Source organism: Gallinula chloropus, assembly GCF_964237585.1.
Source record: "Gallinula chloropus genome assembly, chromosome: 3".
Classification (NCBI taxonomy): Eukaryota; Metazoa; Chordata; class Aves; order Gruiformes; family Rallidae; genus Gallinula; species Gallinula chloropus.
In genome coordinates, this window is record NC_140087.1 from 28,547,103 (window position 1) to 28,561,788 (window position 14,686).

General features: G+C 40.8%; 1 protein-coding gene across 8 annotated transcripts in view; it reads right to left on the minus strand.

Annotated features, from left to right (window-relative positions):
- ARID1B (AT-rich interaction domain 1B) overlaps positions 1-14,686 on the minus strand; it is a 327,980-nt gene that overhangs the window by 241,135 nt on the left and 72,159 nt on the right. For all 8 annotated transcript variants that reach the window (XM_084262562.1, XM_084262563.1, XM_084262561.1 and 5 more), the window contains exon 3: positions 6,236-6,382. In XM_084262562.1, coding sequence (XP_084118688.1) covers positions 6,236-6,382 — 147 coding nt within the window. The remainder of the gene's footprint in view (positions 1-6,235; positions 6,383-14,686) is intronic.

Below are 14,686 nucleotides of genomic sequence, written 5' to 3' on the forward strand. Positions count from 1 at the left end.
TGATGTCTCTGAAGTAGGCTGGCAACAAAAGGTTCAGCGTACCAAAACGGATGCCTTCATAAGAAGTTATGCCGCTGTTTTCCCCTGCCTCTAGTTTCAGGCCCACAGAAAGGAGGCTGGAAAAGCTGGCAGAAGTACGTGTATCTGTATGAGAATTTTCTCCCTGCTGCTTTCTTGTTAGGCGTCTGTCTGGCTACTATGTACAAGCAGCCCTGACTTCTAAAAGTCAACCAACAAGCACATCTCAGAAGCAACAGTTCTTAGTGCCATGAATTTGGGGTTGAATGGTTTAAAGGAATCACTTCTCCACTGTATCTCTTCACTCCGTAAATTGCTTCCACGCTAAAAACAAGCCCAGCATTTCAAGACAGCGCGACAGTACGCTGGGCACTAAGCACCTCTGCGGCTGAGACGATGGAGGCCGTGACAGATTTATGGTACACAACAAGTAGTGGTGTCAGCCACCGCTCATGATGTCAGACAACAGTCTCTTGTGAACATTAAATTGGATTATGAGTTATCTTAGAACTGTAATAGCCAACTTCCACAAAGAATGCTTTCCTATATGCCTGGCAGCAAATGTCAGATTAACATACAAGCTTGTTCCTTCCCAGATTTCCTGTGGTTCACAACACAACAAGTTATTAAGTGCAACCACTCATCTAATGGTAGGTGATTACAGACACAAGAGTTAAAAGGATAGAAAGGACAAACAACTTTTATTACAACTTTAAGATGCAGGCAGCTCTGTTACTTGCAAAGCCCCACATATTCTTAAAAGAAGTTTAAATTAAATTCTGCAGGATTGGAGACTAAACTACAATACAGTCAACTCCTAATTCTGTGCCAGCTTCTAGTAGCTTGAGTCAAGATTTTATTAAAGAGAATAATTGTATTGAGGTGTAAGACAAATTTGGACTCATTGAGGACTGTCTATATTACTAATTAATTTTGTATTTGCACATAACACAACTATTTCTAAGTTACAACAACAGTATTTTTGCACAGTTTTACACCCCATAACAGCTTGACGATGTTAATCAGCATGCTGCTTATTGCACTGTTAAAAGAACTTTAGCAGCTCAGATAGAATTTAAAAACAAGGCTTCATCTTCATTGTACCAAATCACTTTACTAATCTGATACATTTCACCACAATACAATTTGTTCTGTTTTCATGACAGTCATACAGCTTGGACATGAAAACAGATTAATTAGTTTCACATTTTGTTCACATTTTCAAAGACTGTTTCAAATCGGGTAATGTTTTATCTGTCCTACCTTGCACTGACTCAACGCTAGGAACAGATGTCCGCACAAGAACATTCTCATCCTCATCTTCTCAGGGCTGGCGACTGAGCCTAGTTCAAGCCATTGTCACCAGTTCAGGAGCAAACCTGACATTTATGGTGCCCACTGATCCCCGTTCAGGGAGCTGGAGAGGAAGGAGCCACAGCCACTTGGCAGGAGGGTAAGTGGTCCCCAGCCCTCCACCCTGAGACACTCACTAAGGCATCACCAGAGATGCCCCCCCACCTCGTCACACACACTGCTCTCCTGCTTCAGATGCCTTTCTACCTGGGATGACTGAAATGGTTCACAAATTCTTCCTGTCTCGAACTGTTTTCTTCTCCCAGCCTACCCTTGGAAAAAAGCCAGCTAGTTAAGTCTGCCCTATGACAATCTGCATCTCAAACCACCACCCCCTCCCCTGTATCTCACAAAGTATCAAGAGGTCTCATCAGTATGTTACAAGGTATTATACTAGGGGAGAAACCAAGGCTTTGGACAGCTTTTAGTACATTTAAAGAAAACCCAACAGTGAGGTAGTCTTGCTTGTTTACTTGTTTATGAAGTATTTTATCCTTTTAAATAAAAACAGACTAAAGACCGACCCTGAACTACCTGTCTACGCCTCTAAGGCATTTTAAAAAATAATCACAAGGGAATGGTATAAAAAGCACACACACAGAGCCTCTCTGCACAGTTAACCAGAAGGACCAGTGCCCCGAGAAGTGCAGACACGTGCCTCACCTCAAGGACTTGCCATGCTGTTTTCCCCTTTTCATCTCATGCCTGCATAATCTCGCTCTAGTCCAGAAACTTGCAAGCAGAAAGCTTCCGGAAAGATGTAAAACAAAGAATGACTTCAGGGTAACAGTAGCAGGTGTAGAATAAAATCACTATTTTTGTTTAACTAAGAGTGAGACCGTAATTATTTTGCGGATCCATTTCATCTGTCAAAAAGTGCTATGGTCCTAACCATAAAATAGCACAATAAACCTCAAAGGCGCGATCCTGTCTTGATACATATGAACACATGCTACATAAAACAAGAAAATATATACACATGGCTGTTTAAAAGCCAGTTGGAGAGCATAATAACCCAAAATATACATCACACTATCTTAACAAAATAATGTTTAATGATGACAGTTTAAGTTTGCAATTACATAGCATTCTTCAGCAAAATATCACTTCTACTTATGGCAAAAGATTTAAAACTGCAAAAACAACTGAAGCATTTATTCATTTATATGCCATTTCAAGATGAAAAACCCTGCCAAGGGCAACACTGAAGTAGTGTAGCACATCTTTCTCTTTTTTTCCTTTAAAGAGAAGTAAAGGTAAAAAGTAGTTTAAAAAAACCCCAACAAAACAAACCACAAAGCACAAGGCAGTACCTACATCTACTGGCAATATCTAATGATCAATGAATCTGTTACTGCAATAAATTTGCTTAAAACAAAGCTCTTCCTTTAATGGTTTTTACACAGCAGGCTCCTGATATGAAGAGGGGATGACTGATGCTGGCTTACAATATGGCCCTATAGTAAACTATGCCAGTATTACTATCAAATCACCTCTTATGAAACTCCCTTTCTGCCCACCATGCAATCAATTTAACAAAGATCTAAACAGCTTACAGTTTCAACATTCAAATAAATCCCACTCTGCTTCCCCTCTCCGCTTATGAGAAGAATGGCAAGTCACAAGTCACTGGAACAGTCCCAGAAATTATTTTATCTGTTTACTTTTATTGACAAGATTGCTTATTGAATTCAGAGTCAAGGAAAAGGAGCAATGGCTTCACGCTTCCACAATACGTGAGAAATGGAGACAAGTACCAATTCCAAGGCACAGCACTACAGGTGATACCTGACTGCAGAAGCTCACTCCCATTATGTCTATAAAACAGCAAAAATAAAGCATTACCCCTATGAAATTTTGTATCATTTTTCTTCCCATAATGAAAATATCCGGTACATCACACTACAGGGTTTTACATTAAAGGAAACTGGTAGCAAGAAAAAGTCCATCATCCCTCCAGAATAAACACTACTTTCAGCTTGATGATCTCCAAAACAAATGAACTGACATAAAACTACAAGGGAAATAAAGAAAATACAGTAGGGAAAAGAAGGCAAATACTGGGAAGCCCCCTTTCTCCAATCTGGCATCTCTTGTCTCCACCCTGAATTAAAACCAGTTCAGTCACGCTCAGATCACAAAGGCAGCAGTGAGGGATGATGCCTTATTTACACTAAAACAGAACATGAAGCTTCCTCCCCTCACAGCTGCTCCCATGCTACAAGCAAGTTCAGCTTCCAGTCCACCAGGCACAGAATAGCCTGCAAACTTTTCGGGGCAAAGACCACCTTTCCATTATCACAGGCATGGGAGAGCCTGTGAGAACCAGAATAACAACATCCTGACCCACAGCTGGGCTACCATGAACTACTGAGATATTATTAGAATGATCTTCTCTCGCTTCATGATCCAGCCACGCTCTCCAGGAAACATGCTTATAGTCTTAAGCTTTACCCATCCTTCTCATTAGCATGAAGCAAAAACATCTCCAGAGGCCAGCTTCTCTCCTTGTGGCTGACATCCTGAAACAATTGACTCTATACATTCCTCAAAGCTGTGACAGTGCAGAACTAGGACTTTGCACCAATGTTAAGTGCAAAACTTAAAGTCTACGTAGAGAGACAAGAAAATGGTCAATGGATACAGAAAACGTGGAAGGAATTCATTTGCAAGCTGGAAAGAGAACACAACCAAGAATGACAGAAAGGATGACGGACTGTATGCCAGTACCTCCATTCGCTCATTGTCAGGATCACATAAACAGGAAGTACTGACCTTAAGTGTAGAAATAAGAAAGATACACCACCTGGTACAACAGGTATTGCATGGTTTTGCAGGTTACTTTAAAATTTGGTTTATAACATGTAAAGCCAGTATTAAACCACAGCATCACAGAATCACATAGGTTCGGAGAGATTTGCAGAGAGATAATGCACTCAAACCTCCAGTTAGAAACAAGTTTAGCAAGAACAGGGTTGTTTGGGGGCCTTTATCTAGTTGAATTTTTCTCCTCTGTCTCTATCACCCTTGGAGGCTGGGTTTAGATACTCCCTCAATGTACCCTCAAATCCCCAAAGAAGAAATCTGGCTACATCAAGGCTGGTATTTTCTAGTTGTAAATCTGTCCCCGCCTTTCTCCTCATCTCAGTGCCCTGAAGTCCATAATATACATACAGAAGGCTTCCTTCTCATTTTGCCTCTACCCTCTTCTCTGATGCCCCTCAGATCACTGCACAAATCTTCACTTTTCTGGTTATGATAGCAAATGATGTAACTGGAATATGCACGAACAGATAAATTAGAACCTTCTTAAGTTCTGTATACTGGGTGTATTTTGTATATTTTTAAAATAAAATACACAGTCCATTCAACCGACAGTATTTAAAATACAATGAGGTGTTTGAGGCAAGAAGAACATCATTTCAATTTCACAAACTCTGATACACAGACATTGGAGCAGCTGTGTTTCTTTTATCTCCTAGGCTGCATTGCTAGGACTTTATCTGCTACGACTTTACCAAGATACTTATGAACAGTATTTTCAAGTCAGAGAAATCAAGAATTTAATGCCAAAGTATAAAAAGGGAGAAAATTAAATTTAAAGCCACAACTGCAGTCTTTAAAGTCACAGTTACGTACAATCCAAAAGATGGAAAGGGATGACATTTACAAGAATATCATAGATACAATTAAGAATTCTATTTCATAAACCATCCAGCATTTTAATGAAAAAAGTTAATTCTCAATGGAATTTTAAAATGTAGATGAAGAAAAATTAACATGTAATTACACAGTGAAATTATCATAGCTTTATTTTAAAATCAAAGGAGGGAGCCTCCTGTATCATTCCATACTTACAGCATCTTTTGTTAGTTTATTTTACATACTATTTTTATTTCAAGCTAAGATTTCTACACTCTACCAGCATTATCCCAAAATGTTAATCAACCATGCCTGACAGAATTCCCCAGTGATCTGCAGCAAGTGCTGATGCTTCCAGTAATACCCAGTCTCGAGTAACTCACTTTTGTTAGATTTCCCAGGATGGTGAGTATGCTTTAGTTTCATCCTTCCATTTCCAGATCACCTCTCTGTGATTAACAGAGCTGAGACTGCAGATAGAGCTGAGCCTACACGTTCAGCTGCATCAGCTATGGACATCCATTTTGTTCAGTACCTAAAATCCGGCTGTTTCTCAAGCTCTGGGAAGCAGACCAACACACTATCACTTCTCATCTCAGTTAAAAAACAGAATCACTTTAAACGAATTTTAATGGCCAGCATATAAAGCACAATTCAAGAACAGAAATGGATATTGAATTATGCAGCTTCACTAACTGGATGTGCAAACTGACAGCATTCAAATTAATAGCTGTAGCATCAATTAAAAATACCTCCTAAGAAGGTCCCTTGACAAAGCAGCTCCAAAATGCCTTGAACCCATCTCTTCTCAAATGAAATGACACGGACAAAAAAACCCAGTAGCAACCACATTAGATGCAGGAGCTCTCAACAACACCTGTCTTGTGAGGGGAAAACAATACAAAAGCAAGGAAAAACTCCAGCTTCCACTGACACCTGATCAAGAAACTGTGACTTCTTTTTAAAAGCAGAATTACTAGTTACCAGGGTACACACACTGTCTTTGTTCAGAGGCCAATATAAAATAAAGCCTGAAAGAGTACGCAGAGGTTTTTGTGTGTCTCCCCTAAGGCTTTTCAGAAGGCCACTGTCTCACTCTGTGTTTAATTTTAACACTGTTCTCTCGAACAGGGGTCGGGTGGGGTGTTTTGTTCATTCTGCACAGACCATTTTTACGCTTCCAGCTCCAGGGTGACTGTCAGCAGCGGAGGACGGCACTTACCTGCTGAGCCTGGTACCTCTGCTGGGCCTGCGACAGATACTGAGCCTGGGGTGGCAAATGCTGAGGCTGCGGCTGCTGGTTGTAGTACGGCTGTTGGCCCTGCTGGCAGTAGCCACTTACACCTTGCTGGCCATACTGAGGCGGTATCTGTTGGAAGAGCCAAGCAAAGCACATACATGAGTAGAGGCAGGAGGACATGAGATCAAACTATGTCATATCTTTATGGCAACCTGCTCAGAAGCGATAGCCTCAGCTACACACCTGATTCAACAAGTCCTACTCTTTTACTCAGCAGTTAATTCAAGTCCTCAGATCCTCTTGCCTGAGCAGGAGGAGTAAGCCCAAATCTTCTATATCGTTACTCTTTTCAGGAAGAGCTTCTAAGGAAAACGCTATGCTTCTGAACATCACAATCCCATAACACCCAGCCTTAGAATAGAGCAGCAGTTATTTTAAATGTTTGCTCTCCACTGGCACACTACTGAGGTGGATCAGAGGAACCGTTCTGATGCCTGACCCAAAAGTAGAACTGTGAAAAAAGAAACAATTCTAAAATAGACATTTGGGTTCGGCAGATTTTTTGGTTGTCAAGTTCAATCTCTCTCAGTCTCCTTCCCACTACTAAGATACAACTTTTTTTAAAAAAGGGAAAAACAAAACACCAGTGCAACCATGTGCTATGGGTTCTATTAACAGACAAATTGGCACAAGTATCATGCACCGAGAACCCCCCCGCAAAAAAAAAATTAAGTTATAAGCAAAAGCATGTCAATTACAGTATCAGAGTGATTTTCCACACCAAAGCCTTGTATCAATAGACACTGACATTTCCTTGAGATGTTTCAAAGGGCACACTTCTGACAAACTCCTGGTATTGTGTCCATATTGCCCTGATTTTAGGTAACCGTGCTTTTCCCCAAACACTGGTATTTAGTACCATTTCAGATGAATGACAGGTGCAACACAGGACTTCTCCCTTCTAGAATGGGTTTCCTGTTGGTCCTGCATGTCCCCGCCCTTAGCAACCTGAGCACATCTGAAATGCTTTGATCTCTGAACTGAGTTTCTGATAAACTGATAAATCTATTTACTCAACATGTAAACACATACCTGTTCTACCTACAGTTAATCTACTACATGCATTCAACAATACAGTAATATTTGCTAGGCGATGATGATAATAATAATACAAAGTCATACTTAAACACCTGTTTCAAGATGTTTTTACTATCACAACTTCATCTGCTCCTATTAGTTCTACCAGAAGTTGGTAGTCTTACTTCTTGCCACCTCCTAAGGTCAGCACTGGAATCCTGCTTCTGCACTTGTTCGCTTGCACTTCCATTTTCTTCACCACCTTTTCACAGGCAGTTCGATGTTTCTGTGACCAAAGGAACCCTTTCTGACAAACACACCCTTTCCCTGCTGATGCATAAATAAGGTTATTATACTGCAAAATAAAGAAGGGTGTGTTGGAATATTATCAGGCAAACAGACAGCTGGAGTCCAGGATCTGACAAGACCACACGGTAAGTTGCCCATCAGCTGCAAAGGTCACAGACCCTGCACTGGTTCCTAGGAAATGCTGAGGAGAAACCTATGTTGTGGCCCATCTGGGTCCCAGTAACACTAGGAAGAGAAGTAAAGGTATCCTGAGAGCAAAATAAGGGCTTCTGGAAAGAAGAAAAGGGGAACTTGAATGGTGAGAGCACTTCTAGAATAAAGATACTTGTGCAGGTGGGCTGGAGCTCACCTCAACACACAAGCCTGGCCACTGCTACCTAAGGACCAAGAGAGTGAAATTTTAAACCAAAAAGAGAGAATTAGAAGAACATATGGTTGAAAAGCACAGCATTGCTATGACAAATGAAGACATGGAGGTTCTGGGTCATCAGATGAAGGTGCAGAGAAGAATCAAAGAGTACAAACAGGCACACAGACGCCTGCAGAACGAATATGGTGGTAAGAAGAAAATCCAGCAATGCATTATGTTGCCTTCTACACAGAGGGGCAAGTAGAAGAAAAACCAGATCACTAGAAATCAAGTCTCTACATAAAAGCACTAATCCGAGGTCAGAAATCTGGTGGGAGACAATTAGTAGGTTGCTACTTTGCATCATTTTAGGATATAAATATATAGGAAAGACAGCTGTTAATAAAGTAACATTATATGCTGCATAACGTTCAGAAACAAATCAAAACAGAACTCCACCTCACCAAGCAGCAGGGCCTTGGAGCTTGGCTGGATCAGGAGAGGGAACAGTGGGGCCACCAGGCATTGCTGGAGAGCAGCACACTGAGCAAAATCAAAGACATGGTCCAAAGTTGTATAAAAGGAGATGTAATCCCCTCCCACGTAGGCTGAGCAAGCAGACTACAAAGTAGAGACTGAAGTATCAGGTAACTGCCAAAGGTTGTTCCACGGAGCTGCTGGTTAGGGACCCTGCATGAAGATCCATTGCCTTTAGCTCAGTCCTGAGCAGCAGGACCCATCTACTTCTATATCCTACAGCTGCAGAACCACTATGCATCAGTGACTATAGCACAGTTAAATTGAGCATCCCTACAGGAACAATGAAAACCAAGGAATCTGCTACTGTTGTGCTTAAGTTCAAAAAGTGTAACTACGTAAAAAAGGGAAAGCTTGTTAAAAGGAAGCTAAAACAGCTACCAAAAAAAAACCGAACAAAAAAAACCAAACCAAAACCTGACTAGCAGCATCAAAGCTGCTTAACAACAACCACACAGAAAGCAGAGAACCAATATTGACCACCTATTCAGAAAGACCTGAGAAGAGTAAAGGGACACCAGCGTAGCTCATCGTAGCTTTCTAGAAGCAAAAAGGCATCATTCAGTAAGACGACACCAAGTCTGAATGAGGAAAACAGAAAAGACTGTAAACTGGCACTCAAAGTGTAACAAGGCAGGCCAGAAAGAAGTGGAGGAACAGCTAGGAAAAGGAATCAAATGAGTAATGAATCATTTCTTCAAACACATCAGGAGCAGGTCGTCTGCCAGAGAGTCTGAAGTGCCAAGCGATGATCAAGGTATAAAAGGAAATTCAGAGAAAATCTGAGGGCCATCACAGAGAAGCTTAACAGATTTTCCACACTAGTGTGCACTCTGGAAAAATCCTGGGAGGTTCCCATGTTGGAGTCTTCCTTTGTGAGGGACTTGAACGCGCCTAGGTCTGATGGGACTATTCATGGAACAAACTGGCAAATGAACAGTAAGAAACACTCAAGATCATACAGTATCACCCCTGAAGTCTAAACTAATGCAAGAATGAAACAGCTGAATGACAGTACAAAGCCTCTAACTATATTAAAAAAAAAAAAAAGCAGCAGCTTAAAGAGCCCCAGAGATTTGCAAAATTTGAAAATATAAAGGACTGATGACTGTTCTGGACACATCAGGACAGACAAGAATGAAGATACATCAACACAACTTTTGTAGAGGGAAAAATTTCTCTCTACAAATTTCTCAGACTTAAACACAAAGGCTGAGAGAAACACAACAAGAATAAAGGTACAGAACAGTTCCCATACAAAGGAGCTATAACCCTTCAAATATGGAAAAGGCACCTAGAAGTAAGAAATATGATAAAAAACTACAAAACCATCTTATCCAACACAACACTTAGGCATTAAATGGTAGAATCCAACTTTAAAACAAAAGAGAGATAAGTTCTCTACTCAGAGGTAGCAGATGTTTGAAACTCCTTGCCAAACGATGTTTTGAAAGCTGAAAGTTTATGTGGGCTCAAGCAAAGACTGGCCAAGTTCACAAAAGATACATCCTCTGAGGGTTACCAAATATACAGAGCCACATCTGGCTCAGGAAGTCCCTGGACTGAAAATAGCCGGAGGCTGGGAGAGTATTGGGGGAAGTATCACATGCTTGCTTTGCTCTGACTCTTCTCTGGGCGTCCAATTAAAGCCTCCACTGGAGGCAGAGCACAGGGCTGCAGGAACCCCTCCATCTGACCCGGTGTAGCCATGCCCACATTCCAACCACCTCTTCGCAACACATATTCATGTCCTGTGAGAAAGCCACACAGATTTGGTGTGTGAGGTACCAAGTAGCAGATGTAAGCAACCTGACGAGGCGATAACACCTTGACTGCCAGAAGCTGGGAGACTGCTCCAATTTCTTAAATATCTTCCCCTAGCAATCTGCTTTCAGACACTGGTGTAAAAAAAAATACAGGCTCTTCTTCTGACCTCATGTATCAGTTACTCATCTTGGAATTTTCCTCCATATTCTCCCAGTCCAAGCTGATAAAACAAACAAAAACCCCACAACAACAATCCCAACGCTACATGTACACTCTGATGCTATACTCTTCAGTGCAGAGACCCATCACCACTGCCTCGGCAGAAGGCTCCGTGTAATTTCTGTGGCTATTTAAATAAATAACAAACAACAACAACATGCAAATTAATCCTCCTGCTTTACTGATGGGGAACACAAGATACTACTTATGGACAAATGTTTATTAAACAGCATATAAAAAAAGCTTAATTAAAATCTCCCCAGAACAAAACAAATCTGAAGCCAATTACTTAAAACACTGAGTGAATGACCCAAGCATCCTCTTTCTATGTAAGGTATATCCTCACTCCCTTACTCCTTTACACCCACATTCTTAGTGACCACACAAGGCAGGAGATGAGAATTTGGGAAAGTTCGGCATGCCTGTGGTAACACACACATTGTTGGGATGGTTCAAGAGAGAAAAGACCTGAGTTTGAGTATTTCTAGGCAAGCACATAAACTGTAATAACTACTTTGCTCCCTATCGGACTTGCACATTAGAAATAGCATTATTTTGGGACAAGTATGACTGACCATCAGTGATTAAACTACTTTGAACACAAAGAAGGAAAGGATGAGAATAAAACAGGAACGAAATTGGCAGCCAGCATGAAGGGGTGGGAGAAATCCAATTAAACCTATAACTTAGCCCATTATCTTTAATTCTTGCTTGAACAAGGGGTCTTGTGGCAGACATTCTTTGTCCAGGTAATACCTTGATTGTAATGGAAGTTCTAAGCAATTTTTGCATGCGTAATCCATAACTGATGTCAAAGGAGAAGGATCATTAGACAGCATTACAGTCATTATAATTATTTTTTAAATGAAAATGTAACAGAGTTAGTGTGTGAGCATAGGTGCACTAATGAAACCAGCAGTGTGCAGCCACTGCACTTCTAAACCATCCAAATGGCTAGATCCGGTCAATAATGGCAGAAGCTTCTTACGTCCCCTTACCACAAAAAGCTCTGCCAAGCCACTTTGGGACCAACCTGAACACGCCAGTCACCATGACATGCTCACAACATGGAAAGAGTACTGACAACACTGGTTACTGCTTCTGTTTGGCCCCCAAAATAGGGCAGATCCTGGGTAATGCCAGTAGCAGGCACAGCATAGCTCAGAAGCCCTGGACCAGAGTGTCATGATGCAAAAATATGGGCCAGACTCAACAGTTTCCGCCTAATTCACATTAAATCCCATTTAGAGAGAATAAAAGCTGAACTCCAGAGGCAGGGGTGGCAGTCAGAGCAAGGGTGACTACCCGATGCCACGGTCTACTTCACCGAGAGGCAGTGAAACACACTGGAGCGCTGTGAAGCAAGTACCCTCTTCAGAAATGTAATCATGGGTAGCATCCCACTTTCCTAGCAACTATAACACTAATTACATAGAAATTAGAATTCAAAATGTATAGTGAGTGGGATTTCCAGGAAAAAACACCCCCCCCCGGTACTTCACACCAGGAGTAAAATAGGACATTCTTACAGACAAGACTACATTATATCCAAATTTAATTCTAATGCTTTTAATTTTACAGTGGTCACTTCTGTAATAATTGTAAAGTTACCACACAGCTTCCATCAAACCTTCAAGTAAAATTCTTGCCATTTTCTGAAACACCTACTCCTCCATTCTTAGATTTCCAAAACTAGTCAGCCCTCTGCAAAAACCTAAGTATTTCCACTCATGCATTTCTCCATACTTTGGGCAGCAAGTTATATGGGAAAACTAACCCTCTGACTTTGATGTACGTAAGAAATTTACTATCTAGAACTTTTGAGTTCTCATAAACCCAGGTCTTCATCTGTACATTTAGCTAGATTACAGAAAGGAGAAAGACACAACATGCTCATACAGCACAGGGAAATCCTTTGGCACACATTCAGTGGCAGTAAAGATTCCATCATAGTTAGTGAGCGCAGCATGGTCTCCTGTCTGAAATGACCATGTCCAACCCCAGCACGCTTGTGCACAGTGTCTTAACGAAGGCTACAAGTCCTTCTCACTGAGGATAAAAAACCATTCGAAAAGGAAACCAAGTAAAAAGCTAGGTGTTAATGGCTAATGTCAAGGCTATTAATCACAGGTAAATCAGAAATCCTGATGCTAAGGCATTTTATTCATACATTCCATAAATTCTATTACTTCTTATCACTTAGCTTTGACCTTTTGACAATACATTGGTCACAACGTTCAGCTGTGTTACTGTCTTTCCTCGACTGCTTGCCTTTACGCTGAAGTGTGAACTTTAAAATCTTATTAGGAGCCTTTAAAATATTAACACTGGGCCTGATACTGGTCCACCCTGTGACCCAGAGCAAGGAGGCGATGGAATAAAAAGCATGTTTCTGTGTCACAGCACAATAATCCCCCTTCCAGAGCTTGCGAGGTAGCAGATTTTGCAGAGTCATGAAACGTCTATGTTGAAGACTGCAGTGCAGTACGCAGATCTGCAAACTAGCTTAGATACTGGAAGAAGGCTACACCAGAAGCCATTCTATGCTTATCTGCTGTGCTCTATGCAAGGATGAAATAGGTCAGAAAGAGATCCAGGCTCTTGGAGACAGGCTGCTGCTTGTACGCCAGCCAGTTCAGTTAAAAAGGTAGCTCAAGTACCTTTACAGTACACTGCAGTCTGCAATGCAGTCATACCCTGCACTACTGCTAACGTGCAGGGCAGAGAGGACGGGACTTCAGACACATGCCTGTAGCCCCCTTCTCCTCAAAAAGCGCACAGCAGCACGATTACACCAGTTGTCAGCACAACGTACATGGCATCAAACGTGTACCTGTCATGAGGTGTTCTGCCTTTTACTGTAGCTTAAATCAAAGCAACGTGAGCCAACCCATTATTAGTACAGGCAATTTTCCTCTCTTTTAAAGAGGAGAAACTATAAAAAATAGAATGTAAAAAAACCCTACTAAGATTACATGATTAAAAAAATTCTCCAGTCAGAAAATGTAGATGTTAAGGTTCCAAAAGCAACATTAACTGAGCCATGTTGCACATATAAAGCACCTTCTCTTTCTGATTTATGTTGTCAAAGGCATTTCATAAAATATAGAGAATGTGAAATGTGGCTCAGTTAATGTGGCTGCTAGAATCTTATCATTTATGTTTTCTGACTTCTTAGCTGTGCAACCTTCACATCTTATTAACATAGTTTTTTGCATAGACTGTAGTATGGAATAGTACTTATGTTTTATGTATTGACATATTTTTGATGTACTGAGATTCTGAATAAGTTTGCTATTCTTCATGATGAGAGCCAAATAAATAAAGACTACTACCACAAAATAGTCAATCATTTATAAGGAAAAGCAATATCTCTCCTTCCAAAAAGAACACTTTGATTCCCTTGTCAGAAATTGATGAAAACTACCTCTGCCGTAAATGCTAAATCTATGCCAATATCACAACCACCTCCCATTCCCACCTTCCCTTAAAAACAGCAAACAAACAAAAATAAAAAATTTGCATGTTTCAGATGAGCTAAAATTAGTTTCAAGGGAGAGGTAAACAGCTGAGTCTAGAAACAATAGGAAGAAATTTATCCAAACACAAGAGCCTGATCACGTTGACTTGTACCATGCATTACAGTTTGAACTGAGGCAACATTTGGTCTGTTTTGCAAATTAAGGGATGAAAATATGATACTCTCTGGAAAAAAATTTCCACAGTGTTCTATCTATCTATCCCCTCACACTAGCACCACAGAGTGAAAATTTGCAACAGATTTTTTTTTCCCCAGGAGAGCCATTTTGATATATCCTATAAAAAATAGAGAGAAATCACAGTGCCTATATATACACACACACTTAAATGATGAGTCAGATAAAACATCTATTCTTACCCTCTGCCTTCCTTCCTTTTTTTTTTCCCAAACAATTATAAGGGATCATGTAATCTGCTTAATTATTTGATTTCCATTTTAGGAATCAGCGTAAGGAAAAGCACATCAGAACCGCCACAACAATGCAAGATTCACCCAGTCCCTATGGTGTCTCCAAAGGTTGGGGCTTCAGTAGAAACGTCATAGGAAACTTCACCCCTCACTGCACTAGTAGCACGCAACTCCCCTAAAATATAACAGCCACTGGTAAAAGAAAAATGCAAGAGCCTGTGTTTAA